This window comes from Gymnoscopelus braueri (genome assembly GCF_963280865.1).
Source record: "Gymnoscopelus braueri genome assembly, chromosome: 21".
NCBI classification, from domain to species: Eukaryota; Metazoa; Chordata; class Actinopteri; order Myctophiformes; family Myctophidae; genus Gymnoscopelus; species Gymnoscopelus braueri.
This window is the reverse complement of record NC_137623.1, coordinates 20,476,472-20,492,266: the sequence shown is the minus strand read 5'-3', so window position 1 is coordinate 20,492,266 and position 15,795 is coordinate 20,476,472. Positions and strand designations below refer to the sequence as shown.

Here is a 15,795-nt window from a genome sequence, read left to right as displayed (position 1 = left end):
TTCCTCCGTGGTGGAAAGCCTGGTGACGCGAGGTTACTCTGCCACTGACTCAGAATAGCCCTGTTCTCCTGTCTGTCTCTGTGTTGAACCCACCTTGTCTGGCTGTGTACTCGTTGTCCTCTATCAGCCTGGCCAGGCCAAAGTCAGCGATCTTGCACACCAAGTTGTCGGCCACAAGGATATTGGCGGCTCTCAGGTCCCTGTGGATGTAGTTCATCCTTTCGATGAAAGCCATACCGTCAGCAATCTGGACAACAAAAAAAAACAAATAGATCAGACATTTTGACAACGTCTCATCCCAGCACTGCTTGAAAATCCACCTTGGAAGGTCAAGCCCCCCCCTGTCTGTCTGTCGTGTATAAATAGTAGCGGAATGGAAACTGGTGATGAAAGAAGAGGAATCAAAGACCCCTCTAGTTAAACAGACGACATGTTTCCACAGAAATTGTCACTTTCTTTTTTTTATTAAAAACTTCTTCAACTGCTTAAAATAGGATTCTAAACATAGAGACCATTGGGGGGTCCTTGACATGAAGTAGTTTGAGCACCACTGATATAAAAACAATAGTTTTTCAGAAAACCGTTAGGATTTTGAAAACATTTGTAGAATCGGCGGCAGGTCTTAATGGGTTAATGGATCCACAACACAAAGCAGGAATAAGGTACATCGTCGGGCAGAAACCTTGTATGTCTGAAAATGTTAGGAAATGTTAAAATGAACCTTTGTTCCAATGGATCCAATGCAGTAATTAATTAGCCACAAGCTCATGTAGAAAACCCAGAGACAGACTTAATCACTTTCTACTTGGTGTCCCAATTTGGGGCATGTCATTATAGGTGAACATTTTCAAAATGTTTTGAGCTTGTAGATCTAGAGCTATTTTTGCTACATTGCACAACACTGTCATATAACGAAGTATAAAATAGGGCATGAAAAAGAGCAAGGAAAGTTAAAATTTTGAGATACAAGGTTTCTGCCTGACAGCGACGACGATATGCACTTCTTGTTCAGCTCACCTGTGCAGCCATGTCCACCAGCAAGGGAAGCTTCAGGAATTTACCATCACCCTCTTTGATGAAGTCCAGTAAACTTCCTATAAAAACAGCATCATCAGCATCATGTCAGAAATGCAGAGCAGTATCATGATATAGGAGCGATGGTCCTGTGATATCATGACTTGGCATACCAACACACTGCTACAGAAAATGCTGCAACAAAATGCTAAACAGTTCATGCCACTCAAGCACTCAGGCCTTTGCTATAATGAGCACTATTAAATTAAACATTGAATGAAGATTGGTTGTGAATGTGAACGCTATAATGAGCAGCAGTATTAAATTAAACATTGAATGAAGATTGGTCGTGAATGTGAATGCGGTCCATAATGACATCTGGTGATTTTCTTTCACTCTCAGTGACCAGAGGGAAAGGAGGGAGAGTCTGAAGGTGCCTTGTTCTCTGACCCTTGCATCAAGATTAAGAGTCACAGTGGAACATAAGACACTCCCTTGGACCAGGCCCCAAAGTGCGCGGGCACGCACACACGCACGCAACTCCGTATTCACATGTTTTACTTAAGTAAACCAATATGTTTTGTTTGAATACTTTATTGTTCAATGTTGCTCCCACCTTTTTAGTCTTTTGATAAAAAAATATACAGTTTTCATGTACTATCTCCTATTAACTTAACATAGAACAGCACTTGTGCCTTCCCTTTATTTTATTTTATTATATAAGATGATGTTTGGCAACATATGTGATGTCTATTGTTTGTCTTTTGTCTTTGTGTTTTGTTCATGAAAAATTAATAAAATTTAAGTGAAAAAAAGAAAGAAAATCTTTTGAAAATAGCCGATCTACAAAATATATGTACGGCTGAAGTGGTTAGTGTATTTTGTAATAAAAATCTAAATCTACAAAGTAATCAGTAACTAATGTTTTCATATAATTGTAGTGGAGCATAAAGTACAATATTTGTCTCTGAGATGTAGTGGAGTAGAAGTAAAAGTATCGAAAATTTGAAATACTTCAGTAAAGTACCTCACAATTTTACTTACGGTAAGTACGGTACTTGAGTAGATGTACTTAGTGACTTTACACCACTGGCGCACGCACGCATGCACGTCGCTGAGTTAACATTCATACACAGAGAGAAAGCAAATCACTAATAAAACCCTGGAAAAAATAAAACAGGACCATGCAATGAATGCAGTTGAAAAGATGAAAGCTGGCCACAAAACGGCTGTAGTTTTCAATTAAACATCTATGCTTCAAGCCTCAGCAAACCACATGAGAATTTCAAGGACTTTCAAACTCTACAGCATATTCATTAAAGTGTCCATAAAAATGAAAAAAAAAGCCTTTTTCCAGCAACTTTCCGACATCACCACTGCAGCATGATAATCAAGAGCACCCTAGTCAATTTAGTGCCTGAACGGCTACCGTTAAAATATGCAGCATCAAACTATGTTGTACCGCAGTGTTCTTTTTCTCTCTCCAAACCTATTAGCTAACTTGCGACCATTCAGAATCAATCCTGCACTTTATTTGACAACTATTATTATAGTTCCCTGTAAAATCCCAGGAAAAATTATTATTTCCCTGTGTAATGTAATATAATGTAATATAATGCACTCTATTGTCTGCTTGTATTGATTGTATTGTTAATTAATATGCGGTGCAAACAAATAAAAAAAGCAGCTAGACCAAAATCTTTTTTTTTATTTCAAGGACCCCCACAACTCTGAGAGTGTACACATTGTACAGAGAGTGTACAGAGTTGTAAGGGGTCCAACCCTGAGGGTCCCTGGACTCCACTTTGAGAACCATTGAGCTAGACTTTGTGATGGCCCCTCCCTGCTTTTGAGAGGTTTCGAGAATAAATTACACACCCAATCAAATATGTGGATCTATAGCCAATATCCACAACTCACTTAATCTACGCCAGGGATGGTTTTTCAATGAAATTGTTGGCCTTGAAGGAAGCGACTGTAGGTCCTTCATGTACTTACAGTAAAGTATATATTGGAAATGTTGATGTGAACTGATATGTATGGGTGCATGGATGATGTTTGTCTGCATGTAGGTGGACAGAATTAGATCCTTCTGTATTTATGCTTGTTTATGTGTATTTGGGTGTGAGGCGAGGGTGGGGGAATGGAATAAATGATCAAATCTGAAACATGCTTTCGTTCATGCAAGTTAGCGTGCTCGCTTGTGTGTTGCACCCACTGCACGCAAAATGTGGTGTAAACAGAGCTACACTTTCTAACCACCTGCCAACTATACCAAGACATCAGAGACACATACTTCCCACAGATTACATACACCCAAAGTGAGTTTGAAAACATGACCAACGACAAAATAACTACCATACCTACTGGGAGAAATACAACAATGTGCAAACACAGCAGCAAGATTTGTGAACTGTTGCGATACAAGAAGTTTAGCCAATGGAATACAACCACCCTAAGGACTACAAACCATTAAGTTTCCTGCACAATCTGTACCGATATACAACATGTATGTTGCAATATGCTGTACCCCCTCCAACTTTCCCCATTTGTTTCTTAAATAGTTTTTATTAGTTTTTTTTTTATTAGGCTCATGCCAATAAAGATCCTTTGTATAGATTTTTTTTAAATTATGTACCTTTGGCCATGTACTCTGTGACTATGTAGATGGGTTATGTACCTTTGGCCATGTACTCTGTGACTATGCAGATGGGTTCTGTACCTTTGGCCATGTACTCTGTGACTATGTAGATGGGTTCCTCAGACACCACAGCATACAGGGGCACCAGCTTGTCGTGTCGGAGCTTCTTCATGATCTGAGCCTCTTGGAGGAAGGCCTCCGGGGACATGGTGCCTGGTTTCAGGGTCTTGATGGCTACCTTGGTGGTGCCATTCCATGTGCCTACAGAGAGAGAGAGAGGAGGTGGAGAGAGACAGAGAGAGAGTGACAGAAAGACAGAGAGACAGAGAGAGTTAGAGACAAAGAGAGACAGAGAGACAGACAGACAGAGAGAGAGAGACAGAAAGACAGGGACAAAGACAGACAGAGACCGAGCTAGGTGTCACAATGCTTCAGCTCATGCGAGTAGAAAGGCTGCAGAGGGAAGCAGTGTTGAGTTTTCTTTTAGGCATGCTATGGAGACTCAGTTCAGCCTGGATGGAAGCTCTGCTGGATTTGAGGCCAAACAGGAAGTCATTACCAGCATGCAGTTCTTTCTAATTAATAGCCCAGCAGATGTAGCTATTTCCCTTCCTGCTGGCTGCAGGAGCAGTTTTACTTCATTCAAGTGAATGAGGTTTTGGCCGGACTTTATACTTGATTTTATTACCGTAGTAGTTTTCAATTATCATGATATGCATTTAGTAAATTATGGTCCCATTAATATTAAAATTAATGATATAGTAGGGTATGGTCTCTAGGGCTTCTACTGGTTCTACCAAGCCAATAGCAGTCGTTTCTGGTTGCTTTTTTGGGACCGTAAGTTTCCAAAATGGTGGATTTGAATTCACAGAAAAAAGTGGCTTCAAAACGGGTCTGTGGAAACCGATGGGTCACGTGACGGTCCACTTTCACCATATTTTATATATTTTTTCAAAAATAGCAGATCTACAAGCTCATATGAACTTGTAGATCTGCAATTTTTTTTAATCCCTGGCACAAAATATTGATGGGGGGTCTGCAGCCAAATGCATATAATTTTGGGGGTCCTTGACATGAAAAAGTTTGAGAACCACTGGTCTATGGGATGTACTGCACAATAGATCCCAGATGAATTCATTCTTTCATTCATTTTTGGTTGGAGCTGTCCTCTTGAAGATTTCCCTCAAGGAGGGGATGCTACGATAAAGAAAAGTACAACAAACAAGAGGAACGCATCTGCAGGAAATGGACAATTCCCGAGCCTCCCGACAAAAATAGCCACTATAAAAATAGCTTCTGTGTGGGACGGTGCAATGTGTGCTGCAGTTGTATATATTGTGTGTAAATGTACATCCATCCATCTGCAAAATAAATCTGGGCAGACACTAGGGGATTCCATCCAGATGATTGAAAGCTAACCCATTTGGCATTTGCACACAGGCATTTGGCATTTGCACACAGGCATGCTATTTCATCATAGTCTGTGTGTGTGTGTGTGTGTGTGTGTGTGTGTGTCTGTCTGTCTGTCTGTCTGAGTGTTCATCATCTTACCCATCCAGACCTCTCCGAAGCAGCCCTGGCCCAATTTGAGCTCCAGACGGAGGGACTCGCGGGGGATCTCCCAGGCGTCCTTGGCCAGACCCTGGGTCTGAGGCTTGACCGTGGGACACACCGTGGTCAGCCTGTGGCACAGGCCATCTGCATGCTCTGGGACACACCGAGAGAGAGAGAGAGAGAGAGAGAGAGAGAGAGGACATGACCTTGTTAGTGGTCACAGCGTTGCCTGTAGGGCACTCTCAACCATGTTCCTAAAGCATAGTAGGTCGTTTAATTTTCAAAAAAAGAGGTCGATTATCCTTCTCTATGAAGGGCAGAATAGACCAGTTCCACCTGAAGTGGGAACCAGATACAGTATAGGTATACTGTATATCCTTGCTTGTTCACAGGTGGCTCTATTTCATGGATAGCATAGCCTCCCTCCCTCCCTTTTTATCCTCTGATTTTTGTTTTCCTTCGTTTACTGTATTTACTATATTGACTGTGTTTTTATTTGGTTACTTGTTATCTTGTTTTGTTCTGTGTCAGCCCCTCGGGCTGTTGTATTGTAAAAGAAAAAATATATATATGAATCACAAAAAAAGGATTCCATTAGTTAGACTTGAAATGCAATTGACAAAGATAATTCAACATAGTGAACTTTTATTATGCTGTTACCTTTGTCAAAGTTATCGTCATATGTTTAAAGCAGATTGATTCACAGTTCTTTGAGAAAAGATTGATTAACAAACAATTCGAACACCCATGACCCAATGATGTTTAGCCAACATAACATAAAACATTTGCGTTAATGCCAAAACTAAAACTGTTCATGTACGATACATGGCTGAAGCTGTGAATAGACAATGACCACATGTCCTTTAATGACTTCTGACTAACGTTACAACAGAAACCTTGTCCACTCACTTTAAGTTGCTCTGGATGAGAACAACCAGCAATATGATGTAAATGTAAATGTAAAGCCACGTTCTAATATGAACACTGGAAAAATGTCCGGGGAATCAGGTCGGGACATTGTCCGGTGTTGGCCGTTCACACATGTAGCATGCAACAGGAGAATGTCCGTTTCAGATGCGTTCACACATTAAGGTAAATACTCCGTTTGATAAGGTGAGGGTGGTAGACGCACACATTAGCTACTCCCACTTAAATATAACACAGACACAGCCTGAGGGAGATGCGAGGATCAAATGCAATATTTTTCAGAGAACATTGGTCTCTATATACAGCCAAGTGCGCACTGCTCGTTGTCTATAATTAGGCTACTGCAGTAGTAAAGAGACGTTTATGTTCGATCTGTGAATATTTCCAACTCAAAAGCAAATAAAAAGCAGAATGATTAAACTGGTTTTCAGTTCCTTCTCTCTCCAAACACCTTGGGAGGAGGGGAGGCTCCACCCGTAGACAATAGAAGCGTCATCAGCACATCTACTGAATGTAAATTCACCGCGTCCATTCACACACAGAGCGGTTTGAGCCAAATCGGACATTACCCGGACCTAAGTCAAGGGTCCTGCCCGCATAAAATCCGTTGCATGTCCAATCCTACTGAGCCGGAATGTTGTGTTCATACATACTGCCCCTCCGTTTGAACTCTGGAAAACTTTCATAATACAGTGCATGTCTGAAAGTGGCTTAAGAAAGGGTGTCGTTTAGCAGAATATGGCTCCTGTTTTCAATATAAATATCATACTAGGTCGAGTTGAATCAACTGACAAATTATCAGTGCATGGGAATGCTTATAATCATCATCTCATCATTCAATCCCCGTGTTCATAACATTCTGCTTACTGGGCAGGGGCAGTTGGAAAATACTGGTAGTCAGTCAGTCCTCACCACCAGTCCACATTCATGTGAATACAACTTCATGCAACCTTGTTTTCAGTGTTGGACATATTGCGATCAACACTGAGAACAATGTTGCCAACAGTAATCCCCTTATCTCTTGTAGAAACCTAACACTATGCCAGTACCACCCAGAACCCCTCTGCCCCCTCCCGCCACAGGGACTGGATAATCCAAACAGGGGTCAAGATTACAACCTTAATCCCACATAAACAGGGGGGGGGGGGCTCAATCTGCTTGGTCTTTGCTCTATGGATCCCTATCAGACAGTGACTTGCCATTGACTAGGATAATTCACCACCGCTTTCAGAGTGCCGTCCAATTTTAAGCGTGATTTGATGCTCTCTGACATGTGTCAATTAGCGTCATTTGATAGATAGATTTAGTTTTTATTGTCATTCAACAATACATGAAATGCATAATTGAGCGAAATTCCGTTCCACTGGCTTGTTATGATCCAAGGCCCCGTTTACACTGCCAGCCAAACCCAGCCTGAATCTAGCCTGAATCAGATCGGTGCCACATCCAGATTGGAATCCGATTTGTTTTAGGGAGTCTGAACAGAGACGGGTCACATGGAATCAGATTTGTACAAATCCGACTTGAGCCACATTCAGAGGTCGTTTCAAATCTGATTCCTAAAGATGCGTCTCAGTCTGAACGCAGTAACCGGATCTAACCACCCAAGTCACATATCAAACTGTCCAAAACGTCACTTGCAGCGCGATCCGAGCGTCACTGACGTCATTACAGAGCGCGAGAATTGATTTTGATTTACGAGAGCACAAGGGGTGTAATGAAAACAAACAAAACAATAGTGCAGCATAAGTTTTACAGAAGAAAAGGCGACCAGCATTCAGTGGACAGACAGAGAAATTCAATGTCTCCTAGCACTTTAAGGGGATGCCTCAGTAATCGAAACTTGTAGGAATGTACAGGAACAAGGCAATATGAAGACATATCTCGCGGCATGGCAGAGAATGGGTTCACAAGGTCCTATCTGCAGTGTCAGAGGAAAATAAAGAATTTGAAGAACACATATAAAGAGATAAAAGTCACGACGCCTACGTCGTTACCACGGTAACTAAAGCAGATATGTCGAGGCAGGGCGGCTTTGGGTTGACGTTGTTTAAAATCAGTCTGAACACACAGATCAGATCTGGTCACTTGCACATGCAGTGTGAACAATCGGGCCAAAAGAACAGATTTGAGAAATAAATCGGATTTGACTGGGTGTGACTGCAGTCTAAAAGGGGCCTAAAACTACTTCTAGTTAAAAAAAGAACACTGAAATACTACAATACTAAAAACAACCACTCTGACAAGTGTCACTTAGCGTCATTTGATGCTCTTTGACATGTGTCACTTAGCATCATTTGATGCTCTTTGACATGTGTCACTTAGCGTCATTTGATGCTCTCTGACATGTGTGAATTTAGACACTTGAAAGCACTCAGTCATGAATCACGAATCATGAAGGAGAAGAAGTGTGTGTGTGTGTGTGGTGGGGGATCACAGCGTTTTAAACCCTCTCCACTGACTCGGAGGTGAAACCACTTAGAAAGGAGCAAGTCTCCATCAATAATTCAATGAGACGGCTATTCATCTGCCTTCAGAGAACCCTCTAGTGCAGGGATTACCAACCTGTGTGTGTGCCATGAGAATTTTGCAAGTGGGCTCCAAAATATTTGGCAAAACACTAAAATTGTAATAATATAACATTAATATAAAAAATATATAGCATGTATAAGAATATCATGGTATTTTTTTCTTTATTTAAAATGAGTTTTCATTGTGATACCGATAAATAGGAACTTATAAAGTATACTGCTGAATAGCTGCCGCTTTAAAGGAGAATTCCGGACTACCTTTTATATGATATTATTATATCCTAGGACAAGCGGTACAGTAGAAAAATTCATAACTCCATCCCGAGTCCCCCGCAACTAAAAACCTCAGCGTACAGTCCATGCGCTAGATCGCGTATTTTCGTGATTATGCTTCAATCTGGGATACAAAGAGAGCAATAATAAATAATGAACGATAGAGAAAGAAAAGAAGAGAGTTTGAGAAAACAGAGAGGCAGAGACGGAGAGAGGAGAGGAGTGACTGTCTGCAGTACCTGTGTAGTGTTTGACCAGCTTCTGCAGCGTGTCGAACTGCGCCCTGGTCGTGATGTAGTAGCCGCCGCTGTCGAGCTTCCGGATCTTGTAGTGTTTGACGTTGTCTCCTTTGGTATCGTCCCAGTCTCGGATGGAGAGGGAGTAGGCACCTGACAGAGACCAGGACCACGTGTCAGACCAACCACCCAACAGAACATTATTATTATTATTCCGTCAAACCAAAGAGAGTTCAAAGAAAAAGGCAAAAAAAACTATCGCGAGGCGTTGTGTGCTTGTAGATCCGCTAGTTTCTCACCTTGAGACTTTTGTTTAATCTGAAAGTGTTGCAGGCATTCTGCTTTGCTATGCTTTCTCTCAGTTCTACATACAGCCAACCAGTTGAAGAAATCACAGGTTGAGGCTTTCAACTTGGCTTTTTATGACATTTCTGAGACCATTCGTGTTTATGGAACTTTTATTTCTATTGCTAGTTTGACCACTTCAAATACTTAATATAACTAATGACCGAAAATAGCCGACCTACAAGCTCACAACGCGTCGCGCTGTGACGTGTTGTGAGCTTGTAGATCTGCCATTTTCGGTGCGCGACATGCTCGCTTTCATAGAAGACATGCTGGCTTCTATGGAATCCTAAATGACTGAAATCACTTGTGGCGACTGAGAACTTTAATCCATGAACACTTGATGGAGGAGGATGTAGCTTCTGTGTCATTTCTGATTTTAGCTATAGTCATTATTTTACACTTTGGCTATTAAAAAATAGCAGATATACAAGCTCATAGCACGGCACCGAGTGCCGTGCTATGAGCTTGTAGATCTGCTATTTTTGAAAAATCATGAAAATATGTGCAAATCTTTGGATACGGTATATATTTTTTTGCAATCTTTTTTTTTTAATTTGTAAAAAAATATTTTGTTCCAGGGACCTCCAGAACAGGAGGATGTAGCTGTTGTGTCACCTTTAGTCGTTTCACTTTCTCGCACCAGGAAGGTGCCTCGATGGTTCCCCGGGTTCAACAGCAACCTCTCGGCATCTTTACGGCCCATTTTGCCAAAGTACCACCTGTTACAAAAAGACAAAGTTATTATAAATAATACTTTTTTTTAAATGATGTGACAAAGCTTTAGAATGATTTGATGGGGGATTGGCCCAAAGCGCAGAGATACAGTAAGGTCAGTGGTTCCCAAACTTTTAAGAAACAAATGTAATGTAACTTCTTCCACCCACTGGACAGGATAATAAGGTTAAAGAGAGAGGAGGGTCCTTACTCTTCTGCTTGGATGGAGTCCGCCGGGGCCACATAGTTGCTGGGGATGTAGCCCTTCTTCCCCGTGTTGATGGAGTGAGCCTCCCACCAGTCTCCCTCGCTGCAAGGACCCACAAGGACAGTTCCGTTTAAAAGGACATATATAATGCCTGGGTTTATACTTAGCTGCGGGACGGTGTTTGTGTACCGAAAACAGCAGATCTACAAGCTCACGAAGTGCTGCGTCACGTTGCGCCTGTGAGCTGGCAGATCCGCAGTTTTCAACACGCGCGCAATGGCGCGCAACTAAGTATAAATCAGGCGTTAACAGTCAGTGAGTGGCTCACTGGAGAAAGCATTCAATAAGCCAGGGCAGGGATGGACATGGAAATGTTACCAGCCCATTGGGCCATGCTTAGCAATGTTCAGACAAGACTTTTGCAGAATTATCCTCATTAACCCATTAAGCCCTGGGACGCATCTGTGTCATTTTTTTATTTGAGCTAAAAAGCCTTATTTTACACTTTGGCTATTCAAAAATAGCAGATATACAAGCTCATAGCGCGGCACCGAGTGACGCGCTACGAGCTTGTAGATCTGCTATTTTTGAAAAATCGAGAAAATTTGTGCAAATCTTTGAATATATATATATATTTTTTAAGCGAACATTTGTAACTCAAATCTTTGCTTCTGAGGGTCCATGGAACAAAATATTTTGAAATGGGGGTCCACGACCAAATACATATACATTTTGGGGGTCCTTGACATGGAAAAAGTTTGAGAACTACTGATATTAAAGCAACATACGTTTTTTCAAAAAACTGTTAGGATTTAGAAGACATGCAGAATCCCCAGAAGCAAAGATTTTAGTTACAAATGTTTGCATTAAAAATATATATATTCAAAGATTTGCACAAATGTTCACAATTTAAAAAAGAAATAGCAGATCTACAAGCTCATAGCGCTGCACTCGGTGCCACGCTATGAGCTTGTAGATCTGCTATTTTTGAATAGCCCAAAGAAATCTTAAAATGACACAGATGCGTTCCCGGTCTCAATGGGTTAACCGGCATGAGGTTAAATGGAAATGGGCTTGGAGGTGTCTCCTCTCCCCAAGGAGTTTTGCCAGGCGCCAACACTGGACGTCCACAGAGAGGAGACACTTGTTTTACACAGGCTTTTGGCAGCTAGTTTGTTTATTTTGCTGATGGGTCTGTTGAAAGGCGCTATATAAATTCTAGTTATCATTATTATTATTGAAGGGGGTAACAGTCCATTTACTCAGTTCCAAATCCTTTAGAAGCAGCTTTTAGCTATTATGGTCCCAAGCTTTGGAACAGCCTGCCGGGGTATCTGCGGGTTTCTGAATCTATGGACATTTTTAAAAGAAATCTTAAGACCAGTGCAGGAATTCCATGGAGGCCATGGCCGCCATTGCCCCTCAATTTGGCCTTCTGCCCCTCAAAAAATATCACCTGAGGTGGTTAAGACATTACCTGCCTTGATATGAAACATCGTTTTTTATCCCCTTGCCAGCGTAATTACCTTAAATGGACGATTGTTGAAACGCTGTGGAAGCCACGTTGTGTACAAAAACAAACAAAAAAGTCCCCGTGGGTAGGCGGAGGGATTCCGTGTATCCACTCTCAATATGTTTTTAAACACCAGTATCTTTTTTTTTATTATTATTATGAACTAATAATAACTTCCCTCTCTACATCCCCATCTTCAAAAGAGTGCAGTGACTCTGGCTACTTCAAGGCTGATCATGCATGAACTTTAGTTTCATTATTTTGTGAAATAATTATTTCTGTGGCCTTTAACTCATTGTTGTATTTGATTGCCTTCCTGCCCTGGCATTTGGCCTTTGTGCCCTCAAACAATTGACAACACCAAAGGCCAAGTAGCCTTGTCCCTAAAATGACTTGCTTGCTTAAGACACATATTTCTAGCATTGCTTTTACTTAGATTGCTGCATTTCTCTTCCTGCTTTACTTTTCTTTTTGGCCTTCATGTTTTATTTATTATTTTATTCTTTTTAAAACTGTTTTTTTTCCTGTGCAGCACATTGAACTGCACATGTTGTGCAATATAAATAAAGCTTGATTGATTGATTGATTGTTCCCCCTCCCTGATTCTGTTCCACAATTCTTTATCGTGGAAACATTATTGTTCCCTTCCATTGTCATAAGTTCATTCAGTACAAAATAATTTAGAAAGTGTGCAGGGTTGAATATATTGAATCTAGTTTGCATTACCGCCACTATCTCTAATGAAGGATTTAGTTGACACAATGAAATTAAATGAAAGATATTCAGTGTTGGGCAGACAGCCAGATAATGAAGACCAGTAACGATCTATCTCATTCATTATAAAGGCCAGTAGCACACATTTTTGAACAGCTGCAGTTTAGAGATTGCTGCCCTAAAAAGATACACACAGTGATAATTACTTATCGTCTCTGTCGGGTGGAAACCTTGCATGTCCAAAACTTATTTTTGGGATTCAAATAAAAAAATTGCAAAAGCAGCGGATCTATAAGCTCAAAACGCGATGCTTCGCGGCGCGTTTCGAGCTTGCGGATCTGCTGCTTTTGATGCTTTTGTGTGACTCTGTAGTATGATCAAGTAGGGCGTTAATTTACTAAAAAACACAAAAAGTAATATGGAGATAAGTGGTTTCTGCCCGACAGCAACGTTATATAAAACTACTTCTAGGGAAAATGCATGCTTTTAAGTAAGTAGTAAGTAGGTCGGAATGATGGCCGGAGGAAGACTTAACGCACGTGTTGTTGATGATCTGGAAGCGGTCTCCCTTTTTGAACGACAGATCGTCCGTCGTTCGAGCTTCGTAGTCGTACAAGGCCACAAAGAACGTCACTCCACCTGTGAAAAGGACAGACAGACACACATGTGAACACATTATAATATGCACACAATAACACTGACCTTTGTGTCAAATTGGATGCCATTAGCAGCTACCTCTAGCGACAGAGGTGACACTAAAAATAATGTGCGTACACAGGTACATTGAATTGACACGGCGGAGAGGCTCCATGCAGAGAAACAGCAGGTGTGTTCATGGCTGTGCTGCGTAGCTGTCGACATGGCTGATGAAGATAAATGTGTGTCGAAGTCGCCTGGATCAGAGGGCTCGTATAGATTTTCTTTGGGTTGCATACTTCTATTAGGTAGTATACTATATATATATATATCGTCGCTGTCGGGCAGAAACCTCTTATCTCCGTATTCTAACTTGATCATACTACAGCGTCACACAAAAATCATCAAAAAGTAGCAGATCCGCAAGCTCGAAACGCGGCTCTACGTTTTGAGCTTGTAGCTTTTTTGCTAACAGTTTTGGACAGTTTTATGGCCTTGAAAAGTTCACCATTAAGGAAGAAGAGAGATGGGGAAGAAAGCAGACAAAAGTGCAGAGCTGGCCATGGAGATAACAATACTACTTTAATTTAAAAGCATTTCACAGTGTGTTACAAATCGCTCCTCCTACGCCTTCACTTTCAGCTTTTGTACCATAAGGTACAAGGACTGACAACTCCCCCTCTTTAACCCATTCAATCCGAGAACGCAAAACGTGTCATTTTAGATTTAAGCTCCAACCATTATTTCATACTTTGGCTATTAAACAATAGCAGATAATATACAAGCTCGTAGATCTGCCATTTTTGAAAATGTTTTGAAAATGTGTGCAAATCTTTTAGTATATAGTTTTTAAAGCGTAAACATTTGTAACTCAAATCTTTGCTTCCGGAGGTCTAAAATAGCAGATCTACAAGCTCATAGCACGGCACTCCGCTATGAGCTTGTATATCTGCTATTTTTGAACAGCAAAAGAAATCTAAAATGACAAGAGATGCGTTCCCGGAGTGAATGGGTTAAAAACACAGCATGTGTTCTCCATGGTGCCTGGCGGGTGCCACAATGCACCACTGTGGATGGCACATGGTGGCGTGGGGGCAGTGACAGACCACGAACACAGACAAAGCAGACTGGCCTTGTGCTCAGACACTGCTGAACAGTCACAGGTGATTGCTGCCATAAAAAAAGTCATTTTACGGCATGACTCTGTCGCAGGCAAGCCATCTACAAATGGAATCAGAAAGAATAACACCTGGCACTTCAGGAGAGACTACCCAAATAAAATGTTGGAGCACTCGACTGGTCTGCACGTATTTATTATTTAGCAAATACGTGCAGACCAGCTCCAGTGTTTTACTTGGGTTTTTTTTTTTTTTTTGATTGATTGAATATTTTATTAGGCAAAAAATGTAAAACAGCACAATTACATTTAAAATACTTTGTCTAACAGGTCCGTTCATGAAAGTCCTTAACGGTCTTGTTTCCAATGAGGGCCTTGGTATTCTGCAGGGTAGTCTCTCCTGAAGTACCCATGGTAATTTTCTCTCTAATTCAAGTTGTTGAGCATGCACCGACGAGCCCTTCTACTTTCAACTGGCTACGTGTTAGACTTCTCTTTGTACCATCTACAAATGGGTCCGTCTGTGTTACGCCTGTGCTAATCTCCCACATGATCAGGCTCAACTTTCTTGTGCATAGTAGGCCAAGGAAGTACCAGAAATATGGAATCATATGTCATAGATTGACATCAGACTGGCCCATATGACGTCTGAGATCCACATGGGGGAGCCACGCTGTTATTAGACCCCCATAATTTTTTTTTTTTGGAGGAGCCAAATCCAAAGAATTTTAAATATTGTACTTTTTTACTGCATTACAATTATTTGAACACTTTAGTTACAATTACTTTGTAGATTTAGATTATTACTACAAAACATACATTAACCACTGAAGCCCTATTTTTGTCTATTCGAAAATAGTTGATATACATACGTGTCTACATCGCGACACGTTGTGAGCTTGTAGATCGGCTACTTTGAAAAAAGTTAGAAAAAAAATGAAAAGTACTTTTACTTTGGTACTTCAAGTTTTGTTTTAATGCCAATACTTTTGTACTTTTACTCAAGTAAAAACAATCAGAGCACTTCTTCCACCACTGTTCGTAACATTCTGCTTACTGGGCAGGTGCAGCTGGAAAACAATGGCAGTCACACCTCACAGCCAGTTCACATTGGTATGCCCACATCACTGAGAACAATGCTGCCAACAGTAATCCCCTTATCTCCTGCAGAATCCAAACAGTGTGCCAGTGGCAGTGCCCCCATCCTGCCACACAGGGTGCGGATAATCAAACAGGGGGCAAGAAGATTACAAGCTTAATCCCACATATACAGCATGTCCACAACTCTAACCCTAAATCCCACATAAACAGTATGTCCAGAACTCTAACCCTGACCCTAAATCCCACATAAACAGTATGTCCAGAACTC

At 41.1% G+C, this 15,795-nt stretch overlaps 2 protein-coding genes across 2 annotated transcripts in view; both read right to left on the bottom strand.

Annotated features, from left to right (window-relative positions):
• The window catches only part of LOC308077664 (collectin-12-like), a gene marked incomplete at its 5' end in the record, with an annotated part of 253,537 nt that overhangs the window by 108,748 nt on the left and 128,994 nt on the right, over nt 1-15,795 (bottom strand). The window lies entirely within an intron of this gene.
• Nucleotides 1-15,795, bottom strand: part of LOC308076749 (tyrosine-protein kinase Yes) — a 44,625-nt gene that overhangs the window by 3,990 nt on the left and 24,840 nt on the right. Inside the window, exons 3-10 of the mRNA XM_080417200.1 lie at nt 13,213-13,312; nt 10,450-10,548; nt 10,140-10,243; nt 9,180-9,329; nt 5,207-5,362; nt 3,737-3,916; nt 1,018-1,094; nt 94-247 (exon numbers count right to left, since the gene is read on the bottom strand). Coding sequence (XP_080273326.1) covers nt 94-247; nt 1,018-1,094; nt 3,737-3,916; nt 5,207-5,362; nt 9,180-9,329; nt 10,140-10,243; nt 10,450-10,548; nt 13,213-13,312 — 1,020 coding nt within the window. The remainder of the gene's footprint in view (nt 1-93; nt 248-1,017; nt 1,095-3,736; nt 3,917-5,206; nt 5,363-9,179; nt 9,330-10,139; nt 10,244-10,449; nt 10,549-13,212; nt 13,313-15,795) is intronic.